This window comes from Grus americana, chromosome 5, assembly GCF_028858705.1.
Source record: "Grus americana isolate bGruAme1 chromosome 5, bGruAme1.mat, whole genome shotgun sequence".
NCBI lineage: Eukaryota > Metazoa > Chordata > Aves > Gruiformes > Gruidae > Grus > Grus americana.
The window spans coordinates 17,184,698-17,211,751 of record NC_072856.1 but is presented as its reverse complement, the minus strand read 5'-3'; the positions used below and the strand labels follow the sequence as shown (position 1 = coordinate 17,211,751).

General features: G+C 47.8%; 1 protein-coding gene across 6 annotated transcripts in view; it reads left to right on the top strand.

Moving 5' to 3' along the window:
• The window catches only part of SLC22A18 (solute carrier family 22 member 18), a 92,833-nt gene that overhangs the window by 54,248 nt on the left and 11,531 nt on the right, over positions 1-27,054 (top strand). For all 6 annotated transcript variants that reach the window (XM_054828095.1, XM_054828090.1, XM_054828094.1 and 3 more), the window contains 5 exons: positions 2,984-3,099; positions 3,592-3,702; positions 9,050-9,150; positions 18,956-19,057; positions 22,861-22,981. In XM_054828095.1, coding sequence (XP_054684070.1) covers positions 2,984-3,099; positions 3,592-3,702; positions 9,050-9,150; positions 18,956-19,057; positions 22,861-22,981 — 551 coding nt within the window. The remainder of the gene's footprint in view (positions 1-2,983; positions 3,100-3,591; positions 3,703-9,049; positions 9,151-18,955; positions 19,058-22,860; positions 22,982-27,054) is intronic.

Genomic DNA, 27,054 nt, shown 5'->3' with positions numbered 1-27,054 from the left:
GGGCTTCAGGAAAGCTGCCCTGCACTGCTGCTTTGTAAAACGGTTGCCTTTTGCTGTAGGAGTGGGAGGATGCATCCCTCTGATGCCTTACTGAAGGGGTGGTGTCATTGTGTGTAATGATGATATTAAAGGTCTTTTCCAACCTAAATGATCCTATGATTCTATAATTCATGGGTTGTAACTGAAATACCAGAAAAAAGAAATGAAGATACATCAGAAAATAAAAAAGAATGACCTGCTGTGTCAATATGGCATTTTTTATAAACCTTGGTTTCACTTCATCTTTCTTAAACAAGCAAACAAACGAGAGAGGTGGTTTCTGGACACAGATGCGTTATCTCCAATTCCAGAGTTTGTCCCTGCTGTGTAGGACAAGATAACAGAGCAGCTAGCCCAAGGGTGTAGCTTCATCGCCTTTCCATCAACAAATGATAATGCTTAATATATGGAGAAAGATGAAGCGCTTACAGAAAACTGTGGTTAAGAAAAGGTATTTTCAGATGATTTTAAATGTTTCAGGCTTGTCTGGGAAACATGATTTTGAGCTCTATATTTTACTGGATTTCTCTGACTTCAGAGTCCAGCCATACAAAATGCCATGAATCCATTAAGGCAAGCCCAGGTTTTCCTCTCCCTTTCACAGCGATGAATTATCAGTTGTATGCTTGCAGTGTAGTAGAGCACCATTTGCTTACTAGTTTTACAGAAGCATCCTTCCCTCATTGCTTGCTGTAATTCTTCTTGGGTCTGAAGAGTAAAACATATTTACTCCCAACATATTACATGTGGGAGTCTGGAAAACCTCAGGAAATGATAGGACTGGAAAGGAAGTTTTTTCCATCCAATGAAAAATTTTATGATGCGTTTTTTCCATATCAGAATGAAAGCTTGAAATATAGAAATCCCCCAAAACATTAAGTCAGCTGCATCTACTTATTTGGTTATTTTATCCTTTCTATTTTGCTAGTAAATTTACTTTATGTTGCAATGCAAATTAGAAATTCTGATTTATTGGATAAAAATTTGGGTCCACAAATTTTATTTCAATAGTTTGGGAACTGTTTGGCAGATAATTTTAAATCAGAAAGTGGCAATCCACTGCACTAAAAATAAAAAATAACGATCCAGTAAATGACTAATTTTGTGGTCTGGGGTAATTAGCAGAACAGCTTGGCGGACAGAAGGCAGCAGTACTAAATAACTGCACTAAGTCCATTTGCAGGAAGATATTATCTGACTTTGTTGTTATTAATAATAATTAATGAAAATTAAAATATTCAGCTGGAATTTTTGCTGTTGCTATTAGCAGGAATATGTGTGTGTGTATATATATATGTATTTGCTCTTTGATGATTTTCTTGGTTGTTTGCATCTCAATCCTTGACTGTCTTGCTCTGGGACTTTAATAATACTCTAGAAATTATTCAGACCACACCTTTGTCTAGCATGGCGGAAACTTGAGGCTTTTACAATTAGTGCTGCTGGTTATTCCACGAAAAACACAGGCCATGGTCTGACAAGGAAAGCAGCAGTGAAAAGTCAGGCAATAAGCAGTCCTTTATCAGCAGGCTCACAGGGAGCATGGGTTGGTGGCTTGCAGCTCGCTTTGGCATCCTGTTTTTGCAGCACAGGTTGCTGGGGATGTGGGGATGGCACGGTCGCCTCAAAGTTTGCGTGGACTCGCATGGCTCCAAAGCCCTCTCCGGTGAAATCCAGGCATTGTTTTGCTGAAGTCCAAGGTGCTTTAATTTCGATGCCCCAGAAAGACCACGATGGTCACTTAGTCTTGTCCCCTCCATGACACCAGCCCTCGCTGTTTCTGCTGGGCATTCCCACCCCAAACCTGCGTCCTGCGGTAGGGTTTACACACGTTTTATGAAACTCTCTCACTAGCAGGGTTCCCCTGCTGGGGAAGACTTTTAATGAGCTGGTTTACTGGATAATTGCTCTCACTGTTAAAGACAAAACATGCTCCTCCCTTTGTTTTGAGCTCGACTCTCCTGAGTTTCAGTCTTCCAGCCCTGGACATTGCTCCATCTGTGTCTGGCAGAGTTAAAGTCCTTCAGAGCCTGAAATCTTCCCACATGCCCTTAAAGCCTAGGAGGAGTCATTTCCTAATCTTCTCTTTTAAGAAGACAGTGATAATTGAGGACCTATTATTGACTCTATAGACTTTTATGGGGTTTGTGTTTGGGGTTTTTAGATAAGCTGTAATTGTTCCTTTTTATCATTGTAAAACTACTGTTAATAATTGCTGTTCACTGAGTCTACATCTAAGAATGTGGCTCTGCTTCTGTTAAAGATCCAATGTTTGGGGCTCTGATGGGCAGTTGAAAGGGTGCTGATTTGATTTTGGGCACCTTTGGAGAAAAGTAGGTGCATCAATCAAAGTGCTGTTTACTCCACTCCTCAGGTGGCTTTGTAAATCGTGTTTGTTATTTTTAGCAGCTCCTTTTCAAGTGGCATTGTGTCTCCCTGGTTTCAGTTCTGGTTGTAGGCTGGGCTGTATTCTACTATCCCTAATAATCTTGAGTACTTTCTCCACTTTCTTTAACTTCATTTGATTTTGCTGAGAAATTTCAAGGAGTGAGGTGATACTTAGATAAATGAAACTGGGGAATAGATGTGGGATTAGATGGTTCCTGACAAGCAGTTGCTATGCTTTCCGTGGGAAGATTTTAAAGCTTCATTAAATCAAGAGGGGCTCATTTCCCCGACACTTACAGATTTAAAAGTATTGTATTATACCTATTATTAATACAAATGAAAAACTATCTTGATGGTAAAAGCCATCTTTTGGTGAAATTTCAAACTGCGGTCATATCCAAAGCCCCCATGAAAGGATGTGAGCTCTTTTATAGCCTTATGTACTGCAGCTTCAAGGAGATTGTTCCTCATCCAAGTCCCCAAGCCGTTGCAGGTCAGAGGTATAAATGTCTTGTTGTGCTATTTATCCACTTACCTGTATTTTTTCTGTTTGCAGCATTTTTGTTCCTATGTATGTCGGGCTGGTGGGTAATCTCATAAATACCATGATAGCAATGGTTTGGATCCCTTCGCAGGCTAAACCAAAGTCAGACAATCGTGTGACAGAGCACAGTAAGTGTTTAGTGTTTCTGATAAATAGCACATGAACAGGGACCGGGGATTGTCAAGCTGTAAGAACTCTGCTAAAGGATTTGGGGTTGCATTTAAGGGCAAAAAGGTGCCAACCTTGAAATGCTGACACTTTAATGCCTAAGCTGTGCTTGTGGAAGAATATTATTCCCTATCTGCCGACCACTCTGCCATGCAGAGTTGCAACCTTCCAGCCCAGTGCTTGCCGCGATCTCAGAAATGGTGAACATGGAGCCCTTGCTGGGGGTTAGTCTGGCCCAGCATGGGAGGCAAGTCCTGCTGCCTCACAGGGGTCCTCTGCGTGCAGACCCAGCACCAGCTCCCAACCTCCTGCTGTCGGCAGAAAGCTGGTGCTGCAGAGACTCACCTTTTTGGAAAGGTGGTAGTGAACCTGAGCAGACGGTCTCACAGTCTTTTGCTTCCTGCTTCTAACCTGTATAAATAGAGTATTAATCAGTATGTTATCTTCTGTAGGCACGTCACAGTCTGGCAGCGTGTTTAGCATCAGAGAAATCCTACGCCTGATGAAGTTTCCAGGAGTGATGGAAGTTTTCATAGTCAAGGTCTTTGCTGGACTTCCCATAGGTAAATCTCACCCATTACCCATGATTGCTGATGTATTTAAAATAACATGACATACACCATAGACCAGGCTTGTCTCAAGTTACTGAAGGCACGTTGCATTTGATCATGGAGCGGTGAAGATTCAGCTCCTAACTCGATGCTGGATGCTTTCAAATGCTCTCAGCTACATAGGGTCAAAACTCTGGGTCTTAATGTAAAACAGACTACTTGCCACAGGCTGCTTCTACAACTTTTGGCAAATCACTTAATCTCTCTACCCCATCCCCCAGCTGTAAATTTTTTTCTTCTTGTCTGTCATTTCTATTTAGGCTGTAACTTCTTCAGAGCAGAGGGAAATCATTTGTAGTCTGCCAGAAACACTGAAGTCCTTCCTGATTTTACTTAATGATTTTAAGGAATATGTGTACCCTAACCTTTTTCCCAACAACTAAAACCTATGGCTGCTCTAACTGTCAGCTGCATGCAGGGGAACCACACCACGTTTCTTCCTGTGCATGTTGATGGTGGTGCTTGTTCTTTTCTACTTTATATATTCTGCTTGTGTCATGGTAGGAACCTGCTGCTACCTCAAACCCATCCCAAAGCTGCCTGTTTCCCTGCTCCCTTTCAGTCAGTTGCTGCCCTGGCATTGTCCATGTCTCACAATTTGCCTGGTTGTACATATCCTTGGTCACAATTTAATCATCTTTAATTTTGCCTACTCTCTGTGTTCTGCCCTCCCTCCTCGACTGTCTAGAGATTAATCCAGCATGTCAGGCTTGTTAGTGGTGGGGTAAGGAAAGGGTGATGTTCTCTGCCCTTCCACACAGAGGGCCTTCACGGTTCTTGTCCCAGTCAAGCCTAAAAGTGCAGTTTCTCTTGATTGCAGTTTCAGGGATTGAATTTTGTACACTTCAAAACACGTGTACATCACACATCTGAACAAACTAAGGCAATTCCCTTCTGAACAAGGATCCTAAGAGGATTTAAGGTACCTTAGCTTTTATACTTTGCATCTTTTTCTAATTCCTCTGTGTCTGGAGAAGCCCTTGAAGTTTAAATAACATGAAACATAATTTACAAATTCAATTCTAATTTGTAAGCTGTTAATTCAGTTTACAAATGAAAGTAGATTTGGCTGTGGAGAGTGGCTGAATTGGAAGGGGATGGCATTGCTGGGCTTGGCCAGGTTCATCAGTTATTCCTTGCTAAGGCTCTGGGGGAGCAAGCCTGACTGAAGCCGTAGAATAATACACGGGGAAGTAAAGGACTACTGATTTTTTTTTTTTTCCTTTTTCACTTTTTGTGCTTAGTTGGCATTGGTTGGGATCAATAATGGCAATTGGTCCTACCCCCACCATTGGAGACAGGATACAGTCTCGATGGACTGCTGGCTTGCCCTAACAGCGCACTTTTTAGGTTCTTCTGAAACCAAACTTTTAAAACTGTATTTTTAAAAGTGTTTATAAAATGACAGCATTTCACAGAACCAGATAGTCAAGTGATGTTTTAAGAGGGTTCTCTGCTGAATCCGGTTCATTTCTCAGCTTTAAGTAGCATTCATTTCTCTGTTTAAAAATGCCATCCTGAGACCACATCCATATGCAATCTGCACGGTAATTTCCTGTGCGCTCTCCTTTTTCCAAAGGCCGGGCAAGATGCACTTTGTTGTAGTCATCGCTGATGAAATGCAAATTCCTCCCTGTTGTAGAAGACGTTCTTTTCCCATACACAGCAAAACCATGCACCCAACCCAAATAAACATCTCCTGCCCAAAACTGCAAGGGAAATTCTAGGCAAAGAGAATGGAGACAGTGAAGCTGAGGCAGGACATGGGCTGATTGTCAGTGAGAGTAGGAATGGGTTCACCTGAAGCACTCCTGCTACAAGTATAGCACTTGAAATACAGTGAGGAGTGATTAAAGTCCTAGTGACTTCTCTTTACAGGTCTCTTTTTGGGTTACTGACCAGCCAATGGCAGCTGAAAGGGGATTTGGCCATCACTTACTTCTCTGCAGCTCATAGCTGGAGGCTGAGCTCCTCACAAGCTCATTTACGTTTCATCTCCCGGTTACAACTGTATAATTAATTAGATCACCCAAATTACAGACCTTTCTCTATTTACTTTGTAAACAAGTTTGTGATATACACAGAAGAAAATCTTCTGTTCCTTACGGATCTCATTGTTGTCTAAAATTAGTTTGTTTGAGACCGAAAGAGCTTCTCTGAGAGGGCTGCAGGGCTGGGAACCTCCTCCCTGTGTTGCATAAAAGCAGAGACATGGGCTCTGTGCCCCTTGCAGGAGGGTAGCTGCCAAGGAAAGGACAGGCAGTGGACCACTCCAGCACAGCCAAATTACATCCTCAACTGACCTGGGAAAAGCAAGTCTCATTGCATTGCGGTAGATAAGAGACAGAAAAGAAAACACAAGGATAAAAATGTCAAACGTACCTTTTACTGACCAGAAATCACCAGGGCCTTGCAAATACTGGTAAATAGCTGCTTGTTTGAATCTTCGGCTGCCTAATCCCTTTGGAAAACCTGGTTTTAATGCAATCACTTTAGCACCTGAATCCCATTTTTAAAGAGACTTTGTGTTATACGTGGAACAAGATTTTGCAGTGGACCGTGGGGCTCTGCATCCCATCGCGTTTGCAATCCAGTGTAGGAGGGCTGAGATGGGCTCCCAGCGGCCACGCTCACCTTTTCACTCTGGCTCTCAGTAAGGATTGCTAAGCTGGCCCTCCCAAAGCCACGGGCTGCTTTTAGAAGTGTCGTGTCTTTTTTTCTTGAAAATACAGTTTGCATTCCTGTTTCTCCTTGGTGCTTTTCCTCATCTCACATCTCACAAACCATTTACCTGCCTGCTGCTGCATATCCCTAGTTCTCATCCCACTGGTGCCAGGTTTTCTGAGGAGTTCACCCCTTTATTTAGACCCCCTCCAAAAAAAAAAAAGAGGTTTCTGAGGATATGTTTTGCTATTTTCTATTTTTTTTCCTGTTGAAAACCTGAAACTCACAGTGTGGATTGCAGCTTATCCAGGCAGCTCCTGCATTTGCTTTTGGTGTCCCCAGAAAAGCCTGGGGACCCACCACCCCAGCGAGCCCCCACCCAGGAGGAAAACATTACTCACGTGGCTGCATTCAGCTGACCTGCAGCCAACCCAGATGGGACCTGCTGAAATCTTTGTAAGAAACGTTTGTTCCAATAGGCATAAAATCCTTTGAGTTCAATCTAGGGCTCGCCTTGCGGGTTTCACTAAGAAATGTGTTGCCAACGGGAGGGACCCCCTTAGCTGCTGAAAGGGGAGGGAGCAGGGTGGTCTCCCTTGTTCAGACAGCTTTAACTGGCCATGCAGGCACAGGGGATGACACCCATCTAAAGAAGAGACCTCTGCATGTCCAGCGGAGCTGTGCAATGTGTAACGCTAGTTAAAGAGCAGAGCCTGTCCCCCTGCTCCAAAAGAAATCAGCTCTTTTGGAGGAGAAGGATCCAAATCTGCCTTAACTTGGTGAGGGACTTCAAAGGGGAGGGGTGTTGTAGAAGCTGATGCATAGTATCAGGAAGAAGCGTCAGGTGTGTGGGAAGGTCAAGCCCCTCCTAGGTGGTTCCTGCAGCCAGGGTAGCAGGATGAAGGGTGAGCGCCCGCTTCAATCTAATCTTCCTGCAAGTGAAATGAAGTGTGGTTTTTCTTTCATTTCTTCACATGTGTCTTTTATAAACATGTGCAACTCTCTTGCTTGGTTTGGATGTTGTGAGTAAATACTGTTATTTGCATGTTACCTTAAGCTGGCTTGAGCTAAGAGCGATTTCAAAGTAGCTGGATAACGACAGGGTGCTTTTCACAGAGGGGTGTGGTGAAGCCATAAATCTTCATGAGCCCCAGCTCCCTGGCACCTTCTCCAAGTATCTGGAGAGTAGCAAAACGGGGCACCCTTCCTGCCCCCCATCCCTCTCCGCCAATGCTGCGGGCCCAGCTGGGGTGCAGGTATCCCCGTTAAGGGGGGAAGAGGTATCTCCAGTGAGCGGTGGGGTTCAGAAAGGCTTTGTGGCAGGTCCTGGGGTGGGAGGGTGGTGGTCCCTCAAGGCAAAGGCTTGGAGTGCTCGGAGGGAGGTCCTCGCTGCTGCAGATGCTCCACTGGTAGCAGCGCTGCCGGGCTGCTGGATGCTGGTTTGTTAGGGCGTGAGTCCTCCACAGCGTTTTAGTCAGCAATTTGGGATCACTCTCCTCACACTTCCGGGAAATGCCAGCAAGATCCTTCCCATACTGCGGGCTTAGTGACTCACTTTGCCAGGCCACAAGCTGTCTTCTCAGTCCTTGCACATTGCCTCCTGGGCTCTGTTTTCTTCAGGAAAGAGAGGACCACAGCTCCTTATTTACCCAGTCTTTGTACCTCGGAGGATCCTATAAGGGAGGGCAGGCCCCCCTAAAGGTTGTCTGCTCTCTTCTCCTCTCCCCAGCAGGATCAGCACTGTCCAACGGGCACATTGTGGGGATGTTCACATGCGGAGAGCCCCAATTTCTCGGTCCATCTGAGGTGCACAGATGGAGGTGCACAGATGAGGTGCACGCTAGGGGAGGCAGCAGCCTCCTACCCCATACCAATCTTTGAGAGCAATGTTTTGTCACAATATTTTTAATTTGATGGCTCTCTGTGTACGATGGGAGCATGCGTACACGTGCCTGTATTTGTGTATGTTTGGGGTGGGGGGAAATGCACACTATTGTATTTTCATGTGAGATTAAGCGAGTGGGCATTTTCCATTATGCTTTCCAGAAATGGCCTTAATTGGAAAGCAGACCCAGCCTGTGCTGTTTCTGTCTGTACTTTCCCGACTGCTTGTGTCAACACTGCTGTCTGTCCAGGAGAGCGAGAGATTTCACGTGCCACCGACGTCACTACCGAGGGGTGCAGTGAAACCGCTGTATTTAGGCTGATGTCAACGGGCTGTTTCCCAGGCAGTGTTCCCCATGGTGAAAGTCTAAAGTTAGGCAAAAGGGGCGAGGAATCCAATCAGATTATTTTTATGGTTACAGTCTTGTCTGAACAAATGTTTTCTTGCTGCCTTAATGGTTAGTCTGGCTTCAGTGATAAAAATATTTACCAGTTTATAATAAACAGCTGAATCTACGGCCTACATAGTCACATTATTTTAAAGATGAAAGTAAGTGGGATAAAAAAGTTAACATTTAAAGATTAAATTACTACACTGACTTTGAATAGGATTCTGCTCGTGTTTATATCCAGGCCTGGTAACCCCAGGGAGAGCTACTGATTCATATTGGAGATGACTGGGAGCACGGTCTGGGCCACTATATGCAGTGCAAGTATATTGATGTATGCTTTTCATTAACTTTCCCTCTAGGTTTGTTCCTGATTATGTTTTCCATCATCTCTATGGATTTCTTTGGCTTGGAAGCAGTAGAGTCTGGATACCTGATGTCATATTTTGGTGTCCTTCAAATGGTAAGTGAAGTGGAAGTCCCCCTCTTGCCACACCACTTTCAATTTGCTACCTTTTTGACACATGCTTTCCCAAATCCAGGTGTAATATTCATGGGCAAATCCTAACTATGCAATGTAGCACTTGGCTTCAAAAAATAGAAGTGACTCCAAATTTATTCTATTCCTTGGAATGGGAAGAAATCAGCAAGGACTGTCCCGAAAACTTTCTTCCCCTTGTCCCTCCTTGCAGATCTTTAAGCTGCTAAAAGGAGCTAAAATTTCCTCAGACTGATGTTGCCCTGGTTTTTGTAACAAAACTTACATTGAAGCTAAAGAGCCTTGACTAAGGTTTTCCCTGGTGAAGGTTGGCTCATTTACATTTAATTAGTAGCACGCTGTAAACTTATGTACGTAGACGGTCTTACTGGCATTTTCACAGATACCTTCAGAGTTGAGGAAGGACTCATTTCTGCTGCGTGGAAACAAGCACAGCAAGCTTGTACTTTCAAAAAAAAATTAAAAATAGGCAATGGTACATGATTAGAAGACTTGCAAAATGGGTAAAAGGGAAAAGTCAGCTGAATTAGGCAGTAGCAGAGCCAAAAAAATAACATGCTGTATTATAGCAGAATTTTCCTTTTGGAGGAAGAGGCTAATAATTTTGCAGAAAGAGCAACAGATGTTTATAAGCAAGCCTCAAGGTAGGAATGCAAATTAAGCAATATCCTGAAGGAGGGTGGCCTTGTTATTAAATCTGCCTTCATTTCCTGGGCATTGCCGCAGAGTTCCTGTGGGATCTGGAGGAGCTTCTCATCTGGGAAATGGCAACTTTAGTTCATTCCCTTGTGATTTGGATTTGTCTTAGTATTACCAGTCCCTTGAGCTCTGCCCTGGTCTCACCAAATCTGGGCATCTTGGTAGAGCAGCTGACAAGCATGGTCGTGCATCGGCAAGTGGAGTCTGCAGAGTGAAATGACTGGAGCTGAGGAGCTGGTGCCTTCACCATGTCGGTTCTGGAAAGGTGGCTTTGGACTAGCTGTCACATGGTCCCATGAGCTCAACATCTGCTACCAGCTAGATGCATCCTCCCATCCAGTCTTGTTGGAAAGAAAACCGATTTGCCGCTGTACAGCATGGAAAGAGCATGACAAGTGGGGTGATCAGCAGCTGCTGTCCAAAGCATGCTTGTGAGCCAAACTTGACTGCTAGCAGAGGCTTTCCCTACTTTAGTCTTTGTATGTTGCCTCCTAGATCAGGGTCTGCAGGAATCACTCAGGTTTTAGAGGGACTGAGTCACCTTCTGATACATTCTTCCCCCTTCGAATGCAGAGGGACTTCCCAACAGCTATGCCCTTAACTTAGAGGTACCAGTTAAATCCTGGTACTGAAATCAAATTTGGGGTTGCAGCATGGCTATGGTGTGCCTGTTTCGAGCCAGCTAAAATGGGCAGCAATAGCACTTGTACAGCTGGGGCAGGAGTGGCTTCATGTTGCTAGATGGAGCTTGGATGCTGCTGTTTGGTCCGGGATAGCTGTCTTCAGGACACTGCTGTTGTGTCTGGGATATCTGTCTGTCTTCACTGCTATTGTTTTTCCAGGTTAGTTTGGTTGAAACTACTGTAGATAAGGTTACCTGCGCTGCCATGCCAGTGCACCCTACATATAAATATAGCCCTGGAAGATATGGGAATTACAGCATTCACTCTGCTTCCTAACGAATAATAAGATGTCAGTACTAACCAGGGGCCTGACTCTTCCCATAGTCACAGGGTTTCATCCCACAGAGGCCAATCATACCTATTACCATGCTCTAACCCAGCAGTGGTGTACAGGCTCAGGTGCAGAATCTACTTTGCTGGGGAGTCTTTGCCTTGGGGCATTTGGCACAGAAACTAGCTTTTGTCAGCCAGGCAGTTTTCTTTTATCTATCCATGCAGTTTCTGTCGTGTTGCTATGCATATTCTACAGCACATGACCCTGGACATCAGACATACAAGAGTGAAGTGGTCACAGAGTACAGAGGAACTTCTCCTCTTCATGATGCCTCATTGGGATTTGCTGTCAGAACACCAAAAAGGAAAGGGGAAAAAATGCATGATTTTTTTAAAAGCCCAGGACACCTGATTCCTGGTGGCAGCAAAGCTATCTCACCTGAGAGCTTGCAAAGCACCGCTTTCTGCTTTGTCATTTGTTCTTTCCACTTTATGACTGGCAGTTCCAAGCTCTGCTTTGGTTTATGCAGGACCAGATCCTCAACTGATCCAAATGATACTCTCACCATCTGGCTTTCAAATTACTGTAAAACATCAGAATTCGTGTCTTTACTTTCAAATCAGGTCTCTGGCTAGAACCACCCAAAGATACCTCTTGCAGATAGCGACTGGGTTAATGTTTTACGGCTGCTTTCTGTTGGGGTTCCTCCAGTGTATGCAGGGAATGCAACATGTGCTGGCTCTGTCCCGCTGAGCCCCAGAGCTGCCTGTGTGCCTTCATCCTGCCTCAGCTGGCATTTCAGGTGCATTTGTTTCTGTTGCACAGTGAATTGATACTGCTGGAGATATAAATACAGATTAAGGTGCAAGCAAATTCCACCAGTCTGGATGGGTGAACGGTGATTAATATCTGCTGACTGGCTTCCCCACTTCACTAACTAAATTATACCTTTATTCATAAGGTATATAATGTCCTTTTCAATGGATTTCATCAACCAGATCCTTAGCTTTGATTTTTCATTCCTTAGTTTGCCTTTCCATAAAATATTGTGGGGCTTTTCCCATTCTCCTGGGCTTGCTCTGAGCCCTCCTGTTAGAGGAAACGTCCCCCTCCTGTTTGCATCCCTCCCTGGCCCTGAAAATGGGTCATGTTTAAGGACTTTTACAGATGGGAGCAGATGTCAAAGAAATGAAAGGGAAAATAAAAATCGAGCCATGTCCTGTTTACTTAAAACCTCCCTGTAGACATAGAACACAGTGCGTGGGCAGTTGCACAACACGGCCGGCTGATACGCGCAGCGCCATGTCCCAGGGTCTTACCTGCTCCCAGCGCACGTTGTTTGCACTGAGCGGCTGCAGAGGCACACAGGGAACAGCACAGCAAGCAAGGCTTAGCTGAGCCCTTTACTTAGCTCTTTCCTGAAGGTCATGCACCGAGAAAAGCATTGCCTGGTCTGCCAATTCCTGCCAACTTTTAGCAGTATTATTGCTTTGTGTTATTGTAGTTTGGGGTTCTTTTTAATGAGATCTTTCTCAAAGTTAATGTCTTCCTCTAGCACAGAAGATGATGTTGCAGCCTTCTTTCCCAGGCCTATCAGTAATCCCAGGATGATTCGAATAGCAATGGTCTCTTCCCGCTTTCCTCTCCCGCCCCAAGGATATTATACTCTGATTGCTTAACCTAATTTTTCAGCTTCTCAGCCTCATTTAACCTACTGTGGTGAGAAGCGGCCAATGCACTGTAAACATCTCAGTTTCCCACTGTTCCTCCCATTCAAGCCAGCTGCAGAGCACCTAGAGAGGAGATTTGGGTCAGTCAAAGTAGGCAACTCAAGTATTTTGTCATTAATATCTCAAACGCCTCTTTGCATGGGGAGGAGAAACATGAATGTTTCTGCATGCACAGAAACACCAGCCCCGTGGGAGGCAAGATGTTTGTCACATTTGCAGATGGAGGACATTAGTTACCAGCACGGCTAATTCAGGAAGCCCTCCTGAAGGATCACATCCAGAGGTCCCCAGCCTCACCTCTTTATGCTTGGTCCTGATCTGTCACTTTATGACCCTGCAGGCCCCCCAACATTTGCCCAGCCTGAGAGGATCCCTGCAGTTCGGGAAGGCAGATTCAGGGCTGGTTTTGGGAGCCCAGGAGCCCCGTGGCTTTGGCTGGCTGCTCCCCAGAGCACCTCTCTTGGTTGCTCCCTTGCTGAGCATCAGCTCTGTCCACATGGGAACGGTTCATGGCATTTGCCAGCAGCGAAGTGGCTCAGCTGGTGCTAGGGGTGGGTTTTGTCCGCACAGCATGGTGCATGTAGCACCAATAACCACCGCTTACGGCACAGGGAATCCTTGGCACCCTGTTCCCTTTGCCGAGCTGGCTGTCCATAGCATGGTCACCCTTCGCCCCAGCACTGGGGGCTCTCCTCTCTGCCACTCGTACCCCTGCATGGAGGGATGCAGGCTGCCTTGCTGCTGCTCCCAGCCTGTCTCGCAGAGACGTGAGTGGTCAAAAGTGATATGTCTGCTGATGTAAGGTTGTAAAAGTTCCGGTGGGAGTACCTGTCTGTGGGGAACAGGAGCTTCCCAGCTCTCTGGATGAAGTGCTGGCACCAATTGACTGTTTGTGGTTAGGCAAAGAGCAGAGCGTCTAATAGCAGAGGGTATTGGAAAGTGCAGGGCATGCTTAAGCGCGGTGAGGGTGGGAGGGGGGCTCGTTTCTGGGTTGGGACTGAGCCAGACAAGGTCAGAGAAGGAAAAGGGTGTGCAGGAAGGCAATGTCGTAGCACTGGCACCACGAGCTGTTTGATGAAGAAAAGTCATTGCTTAGAAAATGGAATATGACTGAGGCTGGAGCAGGCAGAAATCTGATGATGAAGCGAAAATAGCAAGTGGAGGGGAATTCAAGCAATCCAGGGCTCTGCAGTGATACTTGAAGCACCCTGGTAGCATGGGCCTGTCTGGTGAGCTGCGGCTGTGCCAGCGTAAGTCCAGGAGGAGGAGTCGAGTGGGAGATAACAAAATGAGGTGGGGAAGGCAGACAGCAAGAGGGATTCCTCTGTGCCAGGCATCTTGCATTGCAGAGATTCCCTTGCTCATGATATGTTCGAAGCATTTTTATCTGATTGCCGGCGGGTCTCCAGGCGAGACATGTGAGAGCCCGTCAGGGATGCAATCCTTCTGTCCTCCGGGGCTGGCCTTCCAGAGTCCTCTCATCTCAGAAGCCATGCAAACAGAATTTCCCTCATAATGAATGCCTGGGAGTGTGAGATGCCATTCAATCTCCCTTCAGAGAATAATTAATATCATAATACTGTAAAATAATTTAACTTTACATAATGGGCAGAAGCAGACCTAGGCCCTGGCTTTTTTGGGAGTTGCAAGAGCAATAGCATGGAGAACTTCCAGGCATAGTATCTGGCTTGGAAAATGCCGCCGGAGGATTAGGCAAGTGAAATACCTGGAGTCCCTTGTTGGTATCTGAAGTCACATCTGATGCTTAGATTTCAAACCCCGGGAGGGGGTGGGGGAAGCTTTCCTTTAAGAATTTTTTCTCTAAAACAACCAAAGCAAAACACACCAAACAAAAACTCTGGGTGGGACAAAGGGGTAGATATTTATTACCCTGAGGATCAAGAAATCATAAGACATCTGTTCTATTTACTGTGTTTAAATTTGTATTGTTATACAAACTCCACCTCTAGCTGTGCAGCTTCTGGAGGGACAAGTTGGTACGGAGTGATCCTGAAAAGATGAGAGAGATTCCTGGAGGAGAGATTTACATTGCATATCATCTTATCACCAGTCTGTCCCTCTTGCCTTTCCCCCCCCCCTCGCTGCACAGCAAAAGAGATGATTAAAGAGCCAGGGATTTAATTACAGCCAGGTATGCCTAGGGGGAAAACCCACTTGGTGAAAGGACCTTGCAACAACAAACAGAAAGTTCTCCAGTTTCCTCACTTTGAAGGATTTAAGTCTGTGGAGGGGGGCGGGTTGGAGGGGGAAAGAAAGCGATTAGGCTGGAGTTTGCAAAACACAGGGTTCTCTTCACCCTGTTTGGCAAAGTGCTGCCTTCAGCAGTTTGGTCCTTGCCATCCTCTCTCCTTCCAGTCCCACCACCCTCCTGCTCCTCTGCAAGACCTGAACTACTTCTCAAGCACTTTCTGGCATTGTCATGTCAGTAAAACAACTCCCTTATCCCCTGCCCATGGTTTTGCACCACCATCAGCCCGTGCAGAAAAGCCCCATGATTTTTGTTGCCCCCTGCGGTCTGCCCCAGCTGGTGCCCACCCGCACGTCCCACCCCAGCCGGCACTGCACTCGCCTTGGGATCTGCCAGCCAGGCACAATTTCAAAGGCAAGAGATATGGGTCCGGTGCGTGGGAGGCTGCCTCTGATGTGAATCATGCTATCTGCACTAGGGATGGGGCCCTACATCTTCTCTGCTAGGCTGTACCAGCTTATCTGGCCTGCTGCGCCTGCCGCTCCAACCTTCTCGCATCTTTTATTTCCAGGCTGCTGGGTGAAACAGAATGTATTTTGTTGCTGGGCTCTGTCAGGCTTTCGATCAGTGCTGATGGAAGAATCTGTAGAAACAGTCCTGTGTCTGCTGAGTGTGGAGGACATCTGTGTCATTTCTCTAACCTCCAGCAATGAGGCTAGCTACTTGCCGGTGCCAGTCCTGCCTGGCAGCGGCTCCATGCAGCAAGACTAGTGCTTCACTGTTCAAAAGTCTTCCAAAAACTAGCATCTTAAACCTTCAAACAGCAGCAATCTTTTCCATCCTGCAAGGGATTCCTGAAATTTGTTAATGAGGTTAACAATAAAATTGGCAATTGGCTCTTCTGAGCAAATGAGAGCTGCTGCCTTCCCAGAAATCAAATACAGTGACAGAGGTAAAGAGTATTTTTCTACATGACCAGCTTAACTAGTGTAATGAATCCTCAGTTTGGCGAATCCAGCCTAACGACAAGGAGAGATTTGGCTGTTCTTATGCATTTGTTGGGAGACTTATTTGCCTTTAAAGAAGGAGGGGGGGAAGGAAAAAAAAGATGAGTTGGTTTATCCTGTGACATGTGTACACAGCCACGGGCAGTGCCTGTTATTTCACTTGCAAACAATTTCCTCTCTCTTTTGTTTATTGATGACAGAAGGCATTCCATCCAGGTACACTGGCTCTTCCCCGACTTCAAAGGAGGTCAGGTTACAAAGGCAAGCACCAGCCAGGCAAAATGCAATGCAGGAGGGGAAGGCGCATTGCAGTCAGTCTCAAGGGGAGGTTGCATGCAAGGGAAAAGCCCACAACATGCCAGCAGGAATAAAAATAAGGATAAATCCCATTGCTGCCTCTCCGGTGCCACCAGGCCTTGTCCATGGGAGCGGCGATGGCCAAGTCATCCGGGATGCCCCCACTACACCCTGGCAACGGCAACACACGTTCAAAACCTGATATGGGAGAGCACGCATGAACCACCTTTCGCTTTCTCCTTCCTAAATGTGTCTGTGCAGGCGGCTGCCGCTCATGCAAACCCTGGGACAGCGTGCCCAGGGAAAATTGCAGGCTGGAAGTTTTCAAATTTTCAGGTCTCAATTCAGAGTGGAAGTGAGGCCGGAGCTCCCGGTGACATTATCCAGTGCATAAATCAAGGCGCTGGTGTTTGACAGTGTCCAAAATCAAGATGATTGGCCTTGCCTGCCCAGGGTTCATGGCTGGATTGGCAATAACCATGCTGGGGAGGGAGTCTGGCAGCCCAGATAACTAGTGGAGAGGCTGCAGTCTGTATATATAACCCAAGAATGGCTGCTCAGCCCCAGAGGGAAAGCAGGTGACTTGGGTTGACGCTTGCCCTTGGAAAAAGTCCCATCGCTGAGTTGGTTGGTTCGACAGTGGTGTGTTACCTCATGCTCGTATCGTCACAGTCCAAGCAATGGGGAAGCCCATGCTGAATCCCAGCCTCGGTACAAGGACCGTCCCCCTGCTCCGCTCACTCTGGGAACAGCCATGGTGACCTCTGGTCTGCCCGTCTCGAGGTCCTGCCAGCTCAGAGCCCGGCTTTGCTGCAGTGGCTCTTGTTTCCCATGTTTAGGTGCTCACATGTACTGACAGAGATGATTTTGGGTACGTCACTCCCATGGCAATCAGATCGGGCTGCTTTGGGACGTTGCTTATGATATACCCCAATGACTCAAGGAAGGGCAGGGACCCAGTTGTGCCTGCACAGTGTATCCTGATTAAATATGCCGTTCAAGTCCAGGCAAATTGAGGAACGTCTCCTTTCCTCCAGTGGCTCAGCAGAGCCAAACTGTGGTTCCGGTGATGCCACCACTGAGTCAAGCCATGCCCTGCGATGGGGCTCAGCCCCCATCACGCGTGACTCAGCACAGCCCCAGCTGTACGAGCCAGCAGGAGGGACTGAGAAGTTGCAAAAAGTTAATGATGATTCTTCATTTTAGGAGCGCTGAGCTTAATGAAGCATTACTCAGCAGCTCCTCCACCCACCCCCTGAGTAGGAGCTGCCAGGGCTAGTATCAGCCTCCTCCCGTGTCCGCAGCAGGGCTTTCAGCTGGGATGACTCAGGTCACCCCATGCATCGTCCAAGCATCACACCGCAGCAGGTCCACCATGTTCCCCCAAGGCAACTTGGCAGGTGACACAATCCAGGAGAGACATGCGGAGGCTGTGCCACCGTCACACGATGGCCGGGCACACGTGAGCCGAGCTCTCAAGCCCTGCCCGAGGGTGGGGATGGGGACAAAAATGAGGCAGGAAAAGTATTTACTGGGAACCAAAATGTCTGCTTGGTGCGATGTGCCCTCGTGTCAAAAATGGCTTGTGCTCTGAAGCAATGTGAAGAATCAAATTTTGATATTTTTCCATTAAGTTGTAGCTTGTTGGAAATATATTAAATTTGTAGCTATTGTTCTTTATGTCAACTTTATTTTATTTTCACTCTATTACTATTTACTTTTTGCTTTTTTATGTTATTTTAATAATTAAATTGCTTTTTCTGGACTGGTTGTCATAGCTTATAATTTCCTTTTTAATAATTTTCTTATTCATTGTGCATTAATTTTCTTTTAGTTCAGTTTGGGTTTCATCCTTAGGACTAAGAGAGCAAGTTTGAGCATGGTGTACAGAGCACCGAGGTTTTCTCCAGGCTCGACTGCCATTGAAACGAAGCCATTGCGTCAAAGAAAGCATTTCAAACTAGAGCTCTTCTTTCAAGTCAGAGGGGTTTTCACTTGGATCAGACAAACCCTTTCAAGGCAGGGAAAACTAAGTAGATTCCTATCTGTCCCTCCTCTGAAATGCAGTTGGTCGGGCTTTGTTTTTACAGTGATTTCTTCCAACCTCTGTTCTCTCATGTCCACTTGGGCCAGTGTCATCTGAAGTATGGGAGATGCTGAACAAAGAAATAAAAGAGGGAATCTTAGCTCTGCAAAGCGCCGGAAAAGCCAAATACTTCCTGGGATTTAAATTCTTCCTTCTCCTCCTTCCCCCCACCTCCCCCAGTTTTTATTTAAAAATCTGTAAAACCAGTTCCCCAGCCCTCACGTCTGCGCACACTGCTGGGGCTGGGTATTAGCATCTCTGTCGTATTTGTTTCCTGTCTAAAAAACAATGAACCACCCAATTTGTATATTTATAGTTTAATATAATGGCAAGAGAAGGTACAGCAAAGGAGGCTTTTTCCTCCACTGCATACAAATCTACTGTTTTTCTTTACAAGAACTTGCCAAGAATGAAGACCTTACTATTAATTAGATTTCCCAAAAACATCATGAGTGAGTTAGAAAAAATTATTTCTATCTGCAAGCGTCTTTATAAGGTTTCAATCACTGCTGGTGAGTAGGTAGTGATGGTAAACTCAGGCGTGCACCCTGAGTAAAGACTTTCAGCTGACGGGATGGATCTATTCCTAGGACACAAAATGCTTGAAATAATGGATTGTATCTTTCAGCCATTTACCATGACAGTGAGGTCCCTCTTTCTCCAAAAAAAAGCAAGGGAATAACCCATTTGCTGCCTTTCATTTGCTTGAAGTGCTGTAGCAGTTCTGAGCTTGTTTAAACTGCTATACATCAGGCTTAATGGTGCTTGTGTGCTTCTTTCCCAGGTTGTCCAGGGTCTGGTTGTTGGAAAACTCACTAACCACTGTACAGAGAGGACCTTGCTCAGGCTCAGCGTCTTCGTCTTCGCCGGTGTGGGACTAGGCATGGTAAGGCTTGGCGTTAAATCATCCATGGTGCTTTTCAATAACACAGCGGCACAAGGTCCGTGAGACCTGGCTGCAAGTTCTGCCCCTTGAGATGCCACCACCTTTGGCATGCTTTGCTGGGTGGTCCTCGGCGGGGAAACCAGCTCTCTTGGGCCTCTGTGCAAACCGAGCCGTGCTCAGCGTAAGCACCACGCCAAATAACGATAAAGAGTAGCATGAGTAATAGTTACAGGGATTAAAAAAAAAATTAATCTCACACAGAAACTCGTTAAGTCCCTCCTGAGTCACTGGATTTGCATAGAAATCCTGCCCTTGGTCTTGTCAGCGACTATATTTCCTGAACTACCCAGAAAGTAAATGAAGATTATGAGGCGGGGGGGGGGGGGAAATCATTGCGGTTGTACACTGCTGCAAGACAGAGGAGGTTGTGTGCTCTTCTTCTGGGGATTTATTTTTGCCCGATTCCCCCAAGCTGAGAGTATTGGGGGGAGGAGATAGCAAGCCAATAATTTTGTTCCTCCGTTTTGGGATGAGTGATGTTACCCATTGCTGGTTGTGCCTGCATGGGCGACAGTTGATGCCAATCTCAATCGGTAATTGGAAAACCGAGTTGACGTAGGCAGCTCTGCCAGTAATCATGTTTGCTCAGATAAGCCACATTCAGGGAACCGATAGCTCTGCCCAAGCGATGGGAACGGAGGAAGAGTGCACACCAGTTGCCATCGGTGAGATGGGCTCAAAGGACAATTGAGCTGTGTCAGCCTTTCGACATTCCCTGCAGGATTTGGCCTCAAGCCTTGCTACCGGGACACCAGTGCTCCCACCAGTGCGGGTAGGATGGGTGCCGTTCCCACAACCATGCCACAGCCATGGGGAGGTCAGGGCCAAATCCTGGAGGGGATTGAGGCACGTGGTTCCCAGCTACACAGATGAGATGAGGTGCCTACGCACCTTTGCTAATCTGAGGCTAAATCGCGTGTCTGAGATGAGGCTGGGAAGGGAGAATGGCTGCAGACGAAGGGTTGGCTTTGCAGATGGAGTGCGGTCCCCCTCTCTGGGATTTTGGGGCTTGTGGAGATGCTGCCGGGTGGTGGGATGTTCAGGAAGGGTCCCTCTCAGTTGGTGTCACGTGCTTTTGGCTGGCATCGATGTGCCACCTTAGCATGGGACACCTGCACAGAGCTTGGTGCTCCTGAGCATGGCCTGGGAAGGGCTTTGAAAGTCTCACCATTGTTTTTTGGTCATGGGTGGGAGCAATTAGGTGGGACCAAGGTGGACCTTGCCCATCTGGAGGACCCCCAACCAGACGCAGGGCAGGGTGCCGCTGGGACTGGCTCCCTGTGCCAGGGCCTGGTCCCATGGGAATCAGGCGGGGGGGGGGGGGCAACATGGAGTAAATGGCTTTTGTGCGCTGAGGTCTCACTGAAAGGGGAGGCTGGAGGGGCTGAAGGTAAGAGAAAAAGCCTCGATGGCAGCAGAGGGCCACACAGGGCAGCACGGCTTGCAGCAGCTAATGCCCCAGCGCGGGGAGGCTCACATCAACTGTGCAGGGAGGGAAGCCGGGAAGGGAAATTGTTTTAGATTTGGCAATTACATCAAGCCCGGAGGGCTGTGGACATCCTGACAGCACGGGCCTGGGGACAAGGGTCAGCAATGACTTCCCACGAGAACTATTCATAGGCAAACGCAGCTGCGATCCTCTTCACCCGGGACGCCTTATTAAAAAGCACTCTGTTTGAGTGGCTGCCGAGAAAACATCCGTTTCTGGGATGGCTTTCCATCTTGGCGAGGATGACTGTGGCAGACCCCATATGCAGAGATTAATGCATGAAGCTTTTAATCCTGCACAGCCACCGTTGGAGGAGCATCCTGCCCGCTGTGCCCTTGCTGCATCTGGCCTCCAAATGAAGCAGGTCCCCTCCCCAAAGGGTGGAATTGTGGAGAAAAGCTAGCTGTTAATAAAAGACGCTCCGAAACCCATCTTCGTATTACCAGGAGGCGGGCTGAAGTGGTTTTGGAAGGCAGGCACCAGCGGCAGCAGACAAACAGACAGACAGTGGTGCAGCTGGGAAGAGGTTGCAGGATGTTCCCAGCAATCGGCAGCTGGAGAAGGGAAGGGGTGGGCTGAGAGCTCGGCAATAACACCTGGAAAAGGAGAGGAGGGGAGAGCCGGTGTCTGATCTGCAGATGCAAGCCAGGAGCGCGTGGGCAGGGGTGTAGGAGGGCTTGGCGGTTGCAACGGGGAAGTTTTTTTCTTTGTCTGAAGCCACGGCCATGCCTCGTCCTGCCTCGCTGCCTGCGTTTCCCAGGCGTTTGCTTTTTGAGCCTGTCTGCTGAAACTCCTGGTTCTGCCTCTCTCACCTGAAAAATGCCTTCAGATCTGCTCAGGTCAAAAAGACTGGTACCTGTGCAGTGGCTAAGGAGTAGGAGAGAACGGGCTCTGCCTGGCTTGGTCCTTTCTGAGTCCCAGAGGAGCAGGGAGCCGTTTCCTCTGGTTTTACAGGAGGCACAGGTGTGGCTCAGCTTTTTTCTGCCCACTTGCTTCAGCCCATGAGGGAATTGATACAAGGCAGGGGAGGGTTAAAGCTGTTTTTTCCTATAAGCTCTGCAATGTTGTCTGCAATGACATTTGCCCTAGCAAGGAATTATTCTCCCTCTGTCTGAATGTTTATGTACCAAATACCTGTTCCTCTGTCTTTGTTCTCCGGTTCCTTAATCAGAAGTGCCTAGATCTTAACCAAAACGTAGGCAAAGAGCCCCTCTGAGGAGAGAAACCTGGCTGCATGTGAGTCTAGAGGGGAACTAGGAATAAACCTCAATATTTCCAAGTCATTAGTGAGCAATGTCTCTGGGCTTCTCCATCTTCTGTAGCCGAGAGGCAGGGACCTGATCTTAGGAGAGAGAACTCCAGAGAATGAAACTTCTGGCTAAACCAGTGACAGAAATGTTTTCCAGCCACAATAATACATCTTGAGACATGGGTGAAAGCAGGAGACTTGCAAGAAAGGGGGAATTTCCTTTCCATGCCCCAGAGAAATCCATTCATTTGACCAGCAGGACTTGTGAATAAGCCGAGAGCCGCTCTAGCCCCACGGCTTAAGCAGCTTCACCGCTTTTGTTTCAGTATTAAACAGCTGGAGGGGTGTCTCCACTAAGAATATGTGCAATAACAAAATCATTACTCTCCCTAATTATGCTCGCTAATGTGCACTTATGGCCAGAAGACCTATTCCAGATTACTGAATTCGGTGAATTTATTAGCAAGGAAGCAGCAGAACAGGATTAGAAATCTCAAAGGTACGACGTTACACAATGCACCGCGCTCATTTATTTTGACAAGCTCAGTTTAGTTTTAATTATTTATGATAATGAACTGAAATGCCTTCTCTAGGCTGTTTTGTGTAAGTAATGGAGGCTTCCTGAAGTACACCACATGCATCTGCTGTTCAACGTTTCCTCAGGAGTTGGACAAGAGACAGAAGATGGGGGGGAGGGTGCTGGGACGTCACTAATTCCCAGACGCTAAAAATACCCACAGCAGTGCCAGAGAAACGTGCTGCCAGATTGTAGGGTATCATTTCCTACTTGCACTGCATGCTTGGAATAATTCGCTGCAGACAAATGGTGGGCTATGAAAGACCCTGCAATGGTCAAAGCCTCACCATCATGTATTGGTTGTGGCTCCCACAATTTACCTAAGAAGTCATGGGTTTGGCTCGTGATGTTTTTCTAGGTTGTTTCTTGCCACAAAGTCACCACTTGTGCTCTCTAATGATCTGTGGTCTGTTTTGTCCTGTCCCTAGGCCCTAATGAGGACCGTGTGGCACTACTGCATCGTTGCGGTGCCGCTGGTGTTCGCCTTCAGCACACTGGGCACCATCACTGACAGCATCCTCACCAAGGCCGTCCCCTCCTCTGACACCGGTAAGACTCATCAAAAAAGATCAGACCGGTCTTTTCTCAGTTTTGAGTCCATCAGGTGCTTCCCAGCTCGCACTGCTGCTATTAAGCGCTGGGGCACATTCATGACGAATGCCCAATTCCCCAGCAACTCTGACTTCAGAGTGGCTGAACGAGGACTGGTGGGGCTAATATGAGATGAACTTGAACAACATTGAGCAAGCATCCCGCAACCTAGTGCTCCCGGTCCTGTGCCACCTGCTGACACCCATAGTGCCAGACACAGTAAGGGAAGCCTCTCCCACACTCTCCTTTCCATGTGAACCAAAGATATGTTCAAGAAAAAAAAAAGCAAGCTGCTTTTTCACCATGAGGGTGACTGAGAGGGCTGTTCATTCACACCTTTTAACTTAGGACATCTCAGGAGTGTATTCTGGATCACTCTTTGGAAACACGCTTTGCCTGATGCAGTAATTGCCCCCCTCTCTACATTTTGGCCGTGTTTCAGTCAAAGAGTTACTGTATTTATCTGTACAAGGGGGCTGAAATGCAGCAGTAGACACACAAATCTTTGTATCTGGGTTTTTCTTCTGCCAACAAAGGAAATATGCCTACGTTATTGTCATGGGAGCCTTGCTGAGTTTGTCGCAGGATGGAGCTGGGTTAACCCAGTTTGGTGTCTTTTGCTCAAGCTCTTTCAGGATTTTCTCCCCAACCTGCGTTCACCAGGTACCTGGGAGTTTCTTTGCTCTAGCTGAGCCTTTCTGGGATGCCAGCCTGCACCCGTCATCTTCCCTGAGCAGATACCTCTGTGTAGACCCTACCGAGCATGGGAGTTCTAGTTTGCACAGCCCATTGGTGAAGTTTATAAAGCACTTTTGAGATGCTTCTGGATGAAGAGCTTTTCTAAATGTCACTTCAGTAGTTTATTTGTAGAGCTGAAGACCATATCTTCTACAAATGCTGGGAGCCCGTGATTTCCGAGTGTGATACTTCTACCTGGGAGGACCACTTAGGTCCTGGGGAGGTGAGGACTGGGGATGTCCCAGCCTCTCTGCTCAGATGGGAAGAAAATCTGCTGTTTCATGAGTTAGAGTGATGTTCATGCGAAGAGGGAGAGCAAGGGGGGAAGGGCACCAAGTGGCTTTGGGACATACAGCCAAGCTGGAATTCATCCAGGGTCTTCTCAAAGGGGCTTTGTGAGGAAAACCGGAGCATTGCTCGGCCTTTAAAGCCTGGAGGCAAGCTTCGGTCGGAGAGGAAAATGGGTTTCGTTGCCTCACCCTATTCCCTGTTTGCGTATGTTGTTAGGTCAGCCTGCGCCTCAGCAGGACGGATGGTCTCCACATGGCAGGGCAGGGTGGCAGGGCAGGACGGAGGCAGCCTGCGGGGTGGCATGGACAGTCTGAAGGGGCTTGTGGAACATCAGGAGAGCTATAGGCTATCTGGGTCTTTCTTCTGCTCGTCTGTCCTGGGCTGATGCCATGCCAAGTGCTACTACAAATTGCAGAGTTACAGCTAGCTCGAAACTGGGCATGCCACGGAGGGATGCTGCTGGCACGGAGGATCACGGCGCTGGGGGAAAACCTCGTCTCCACCACTCCTCCCTGGCCCTCGCCTTTCAAACCCTGCTTCCTCCTTGCAACGTTTCTGAGGGAAGAGGCATCTGATGGCTTTGTGCTTGTTTTGGACGCACCCGGGCAGGGGCCAGGGTAAAGGCAGGAATGCCTGACGCAGCAGAGCTGCGTCCCGGCGAGCTGCCTCTCCGCGGCAGCTGCAGCAGTGACAGCGTGGGTGTCTCATAGAGAAATGCAGCTATTAAAATGCCTGCCATCCGTCTCTGGCCGTGGGTGGCACCCCGCAACGGCTGCTCCACCCGTACAGCAACTAAAATGCTGCTCCTTCCTATGCGAGCCTGAGACCAGCTCGCAAAGCGAGAATTTTGGTGGCGCATTAGAAATTCCCACTTTACTAAGAGCATGGAAATATGGCTTTATGAAAAAGCCTCACTGTTGCCGTGTCAAAAAACAGAGCACCTGCTTGCAACAACTTTTAGCTAATGCAAGCAAATCACGTGTTGGGAATTTGCCTTTGGAAACATCACTTTTGAGCTTTGCTGCTGTCTTTTCCTGATGTTTTTGCCAGCCTGGGGCCAGCAGAGCCCACAGAGGGTTTTTTTGAGCCAGGGAGAGGCTTTCCAAGGAGCTGGAGGTTGGGCTGAGCTCAGGTGTCCATCTCATCACGGGGCTGGAACGGATGGGGCGTTGCAGGAGGATAACCTGTCCGCCTTTGCTAGATACTGAGTCACTCGTCCTTGCCTTTTAAATAGGTGTCTAGGAAAGGGAACAGTGGGATGTAGGATGGCACCATCCCTTGCACCCATCATCCTGCTCTCAGGACCAATCCAAGGTCACTTCCTACTGAGGCTGATGAGTTTGCCACTTGCTCTTTGCTTATGGCTGGGGGTATGCACTGAAGGGAGGAGAACGGAAATGATTTCATTCATTTCCCTTTGATTTTTTTTTTTTCCCCCCTCCTCATCTTCAAAGGCAGGAAGGGAAAATTCTCCCCCACGTGCACGTGCTGTTCAGCTGGGAGTGCAAGCTGGTGGGAGGACAGCCCCGAGCCGAGGGGGACTTGCATCTGCACAAGCACTCCTTGTCAACCCCAGGCCCTCCCCGAGAATGGAGGTCTTGTTTCTGCACACAGCCCCCCGCCCTCGGGGGAGGGAGAGAGGAAGCCCAGCAGAGCCTCCCTGCATAACGGGCCCACGTGTCATGATTTTATTTGGACGTCAGACACAAAACCTTAGGAGGAGAGCTTGCAGCCAGGCGGGGCTGGGCACATTGAACCCCCCAACTTTGCTCGGACTTTGCTGGTTTGAAGGCGGCTGCTGGCAGCGATGACCTAATCATTAAATTAGGCCCCATGATTGCCCTGCAGGCCTGTGGCTGATCTGGGCCAGCAGCAGCATCTGAGCACAGCAACAGGATGTGAGCTGGAAAGGAGGGCGAGCCGGGGCGCCCCGGCACAGCAGAGGGTGGGAGGAGGGATGGAGCCGCCCGGCTTGGGGAGCAGCCAGCACCCAACCCCGAAACCTGCGGGAGGAGAGGAGGGCTGGGGCAGGAGGGGAGGATGGGCTCCCAGCTGGGATGGGTCATGCCAGGTATGGGAAAAGGGGGGAAAAAAAGCTGGGGAGGGAGAAAAAAAATGGCAAGGAAGGTTCAGAAAGTGGGATAGCCGTGATGAAGAAGGTGAGCGTGTGTGTCGGCAGAGCTGCGCAAAGCGATGCAGGAACTTTTCTGCTGAGGTGGTGATTTGTCCCAGTTAAAAGTCTTGCCTTAAATGAGATCTGTCACATGCCCAGCTTTGCAACAGAGCTCGGGCCACGCTGCAGAGTCGAGATTTACAATGTCCCAAAGCTCGAGGGCGTCTGACACAAGGGATCTAATTTAAGTCCACGAAATAGAAATTACCTTACTTACTTAGCACTGTGTTACAGAAGTGCAGAGGGAGAGCCTGGCCTTTTAAGAGGATGGATGTCTGCTCCAGAAAAGAAAAAAAGAGGAAAGGGAAAAAAGCACCTCCTCAATCCTAAGAGCCAGTTTGGCAATTGTACGTAGTAATTAGTTTAATTCAAATACCTAGAGGGGAAAAGATAATTGCAAAACCTGCCCAGAAAGTTTGGTGGTTGTGGGATGGTTCCCATTGGCAAAGGGTCAAGGCGAGGTCCCACCCATTGCCTTTGTGTTCCCATGCGCGGGAGGAGCGCTTAGCATCGGCTCCCGGAGATTTCCCTCTCCGCACAGCTACGCCCTCCCTTTCCGCACAGCTACACCCTTGGCTTGGGCTCATTGCACAAATATTTTAAGCATGCTGATAAAAGCCCAGCAGTCACTGGCTGGCATTACGCGAACACCTGGCTGCGTCTTCTCTCCCGGAGCTGGGGATCGTTTCTCTGTGACTACTCACGTTAGATATCACACTAGGTTCCACAGCTTCTTGCATATGGGACAGCATCCTCCTTTTCCCAGACACTGCTGGCCTTGTGTAGCAACAATGCCTTAACATGTCTTGGTGGAAAATTGATGCCAACA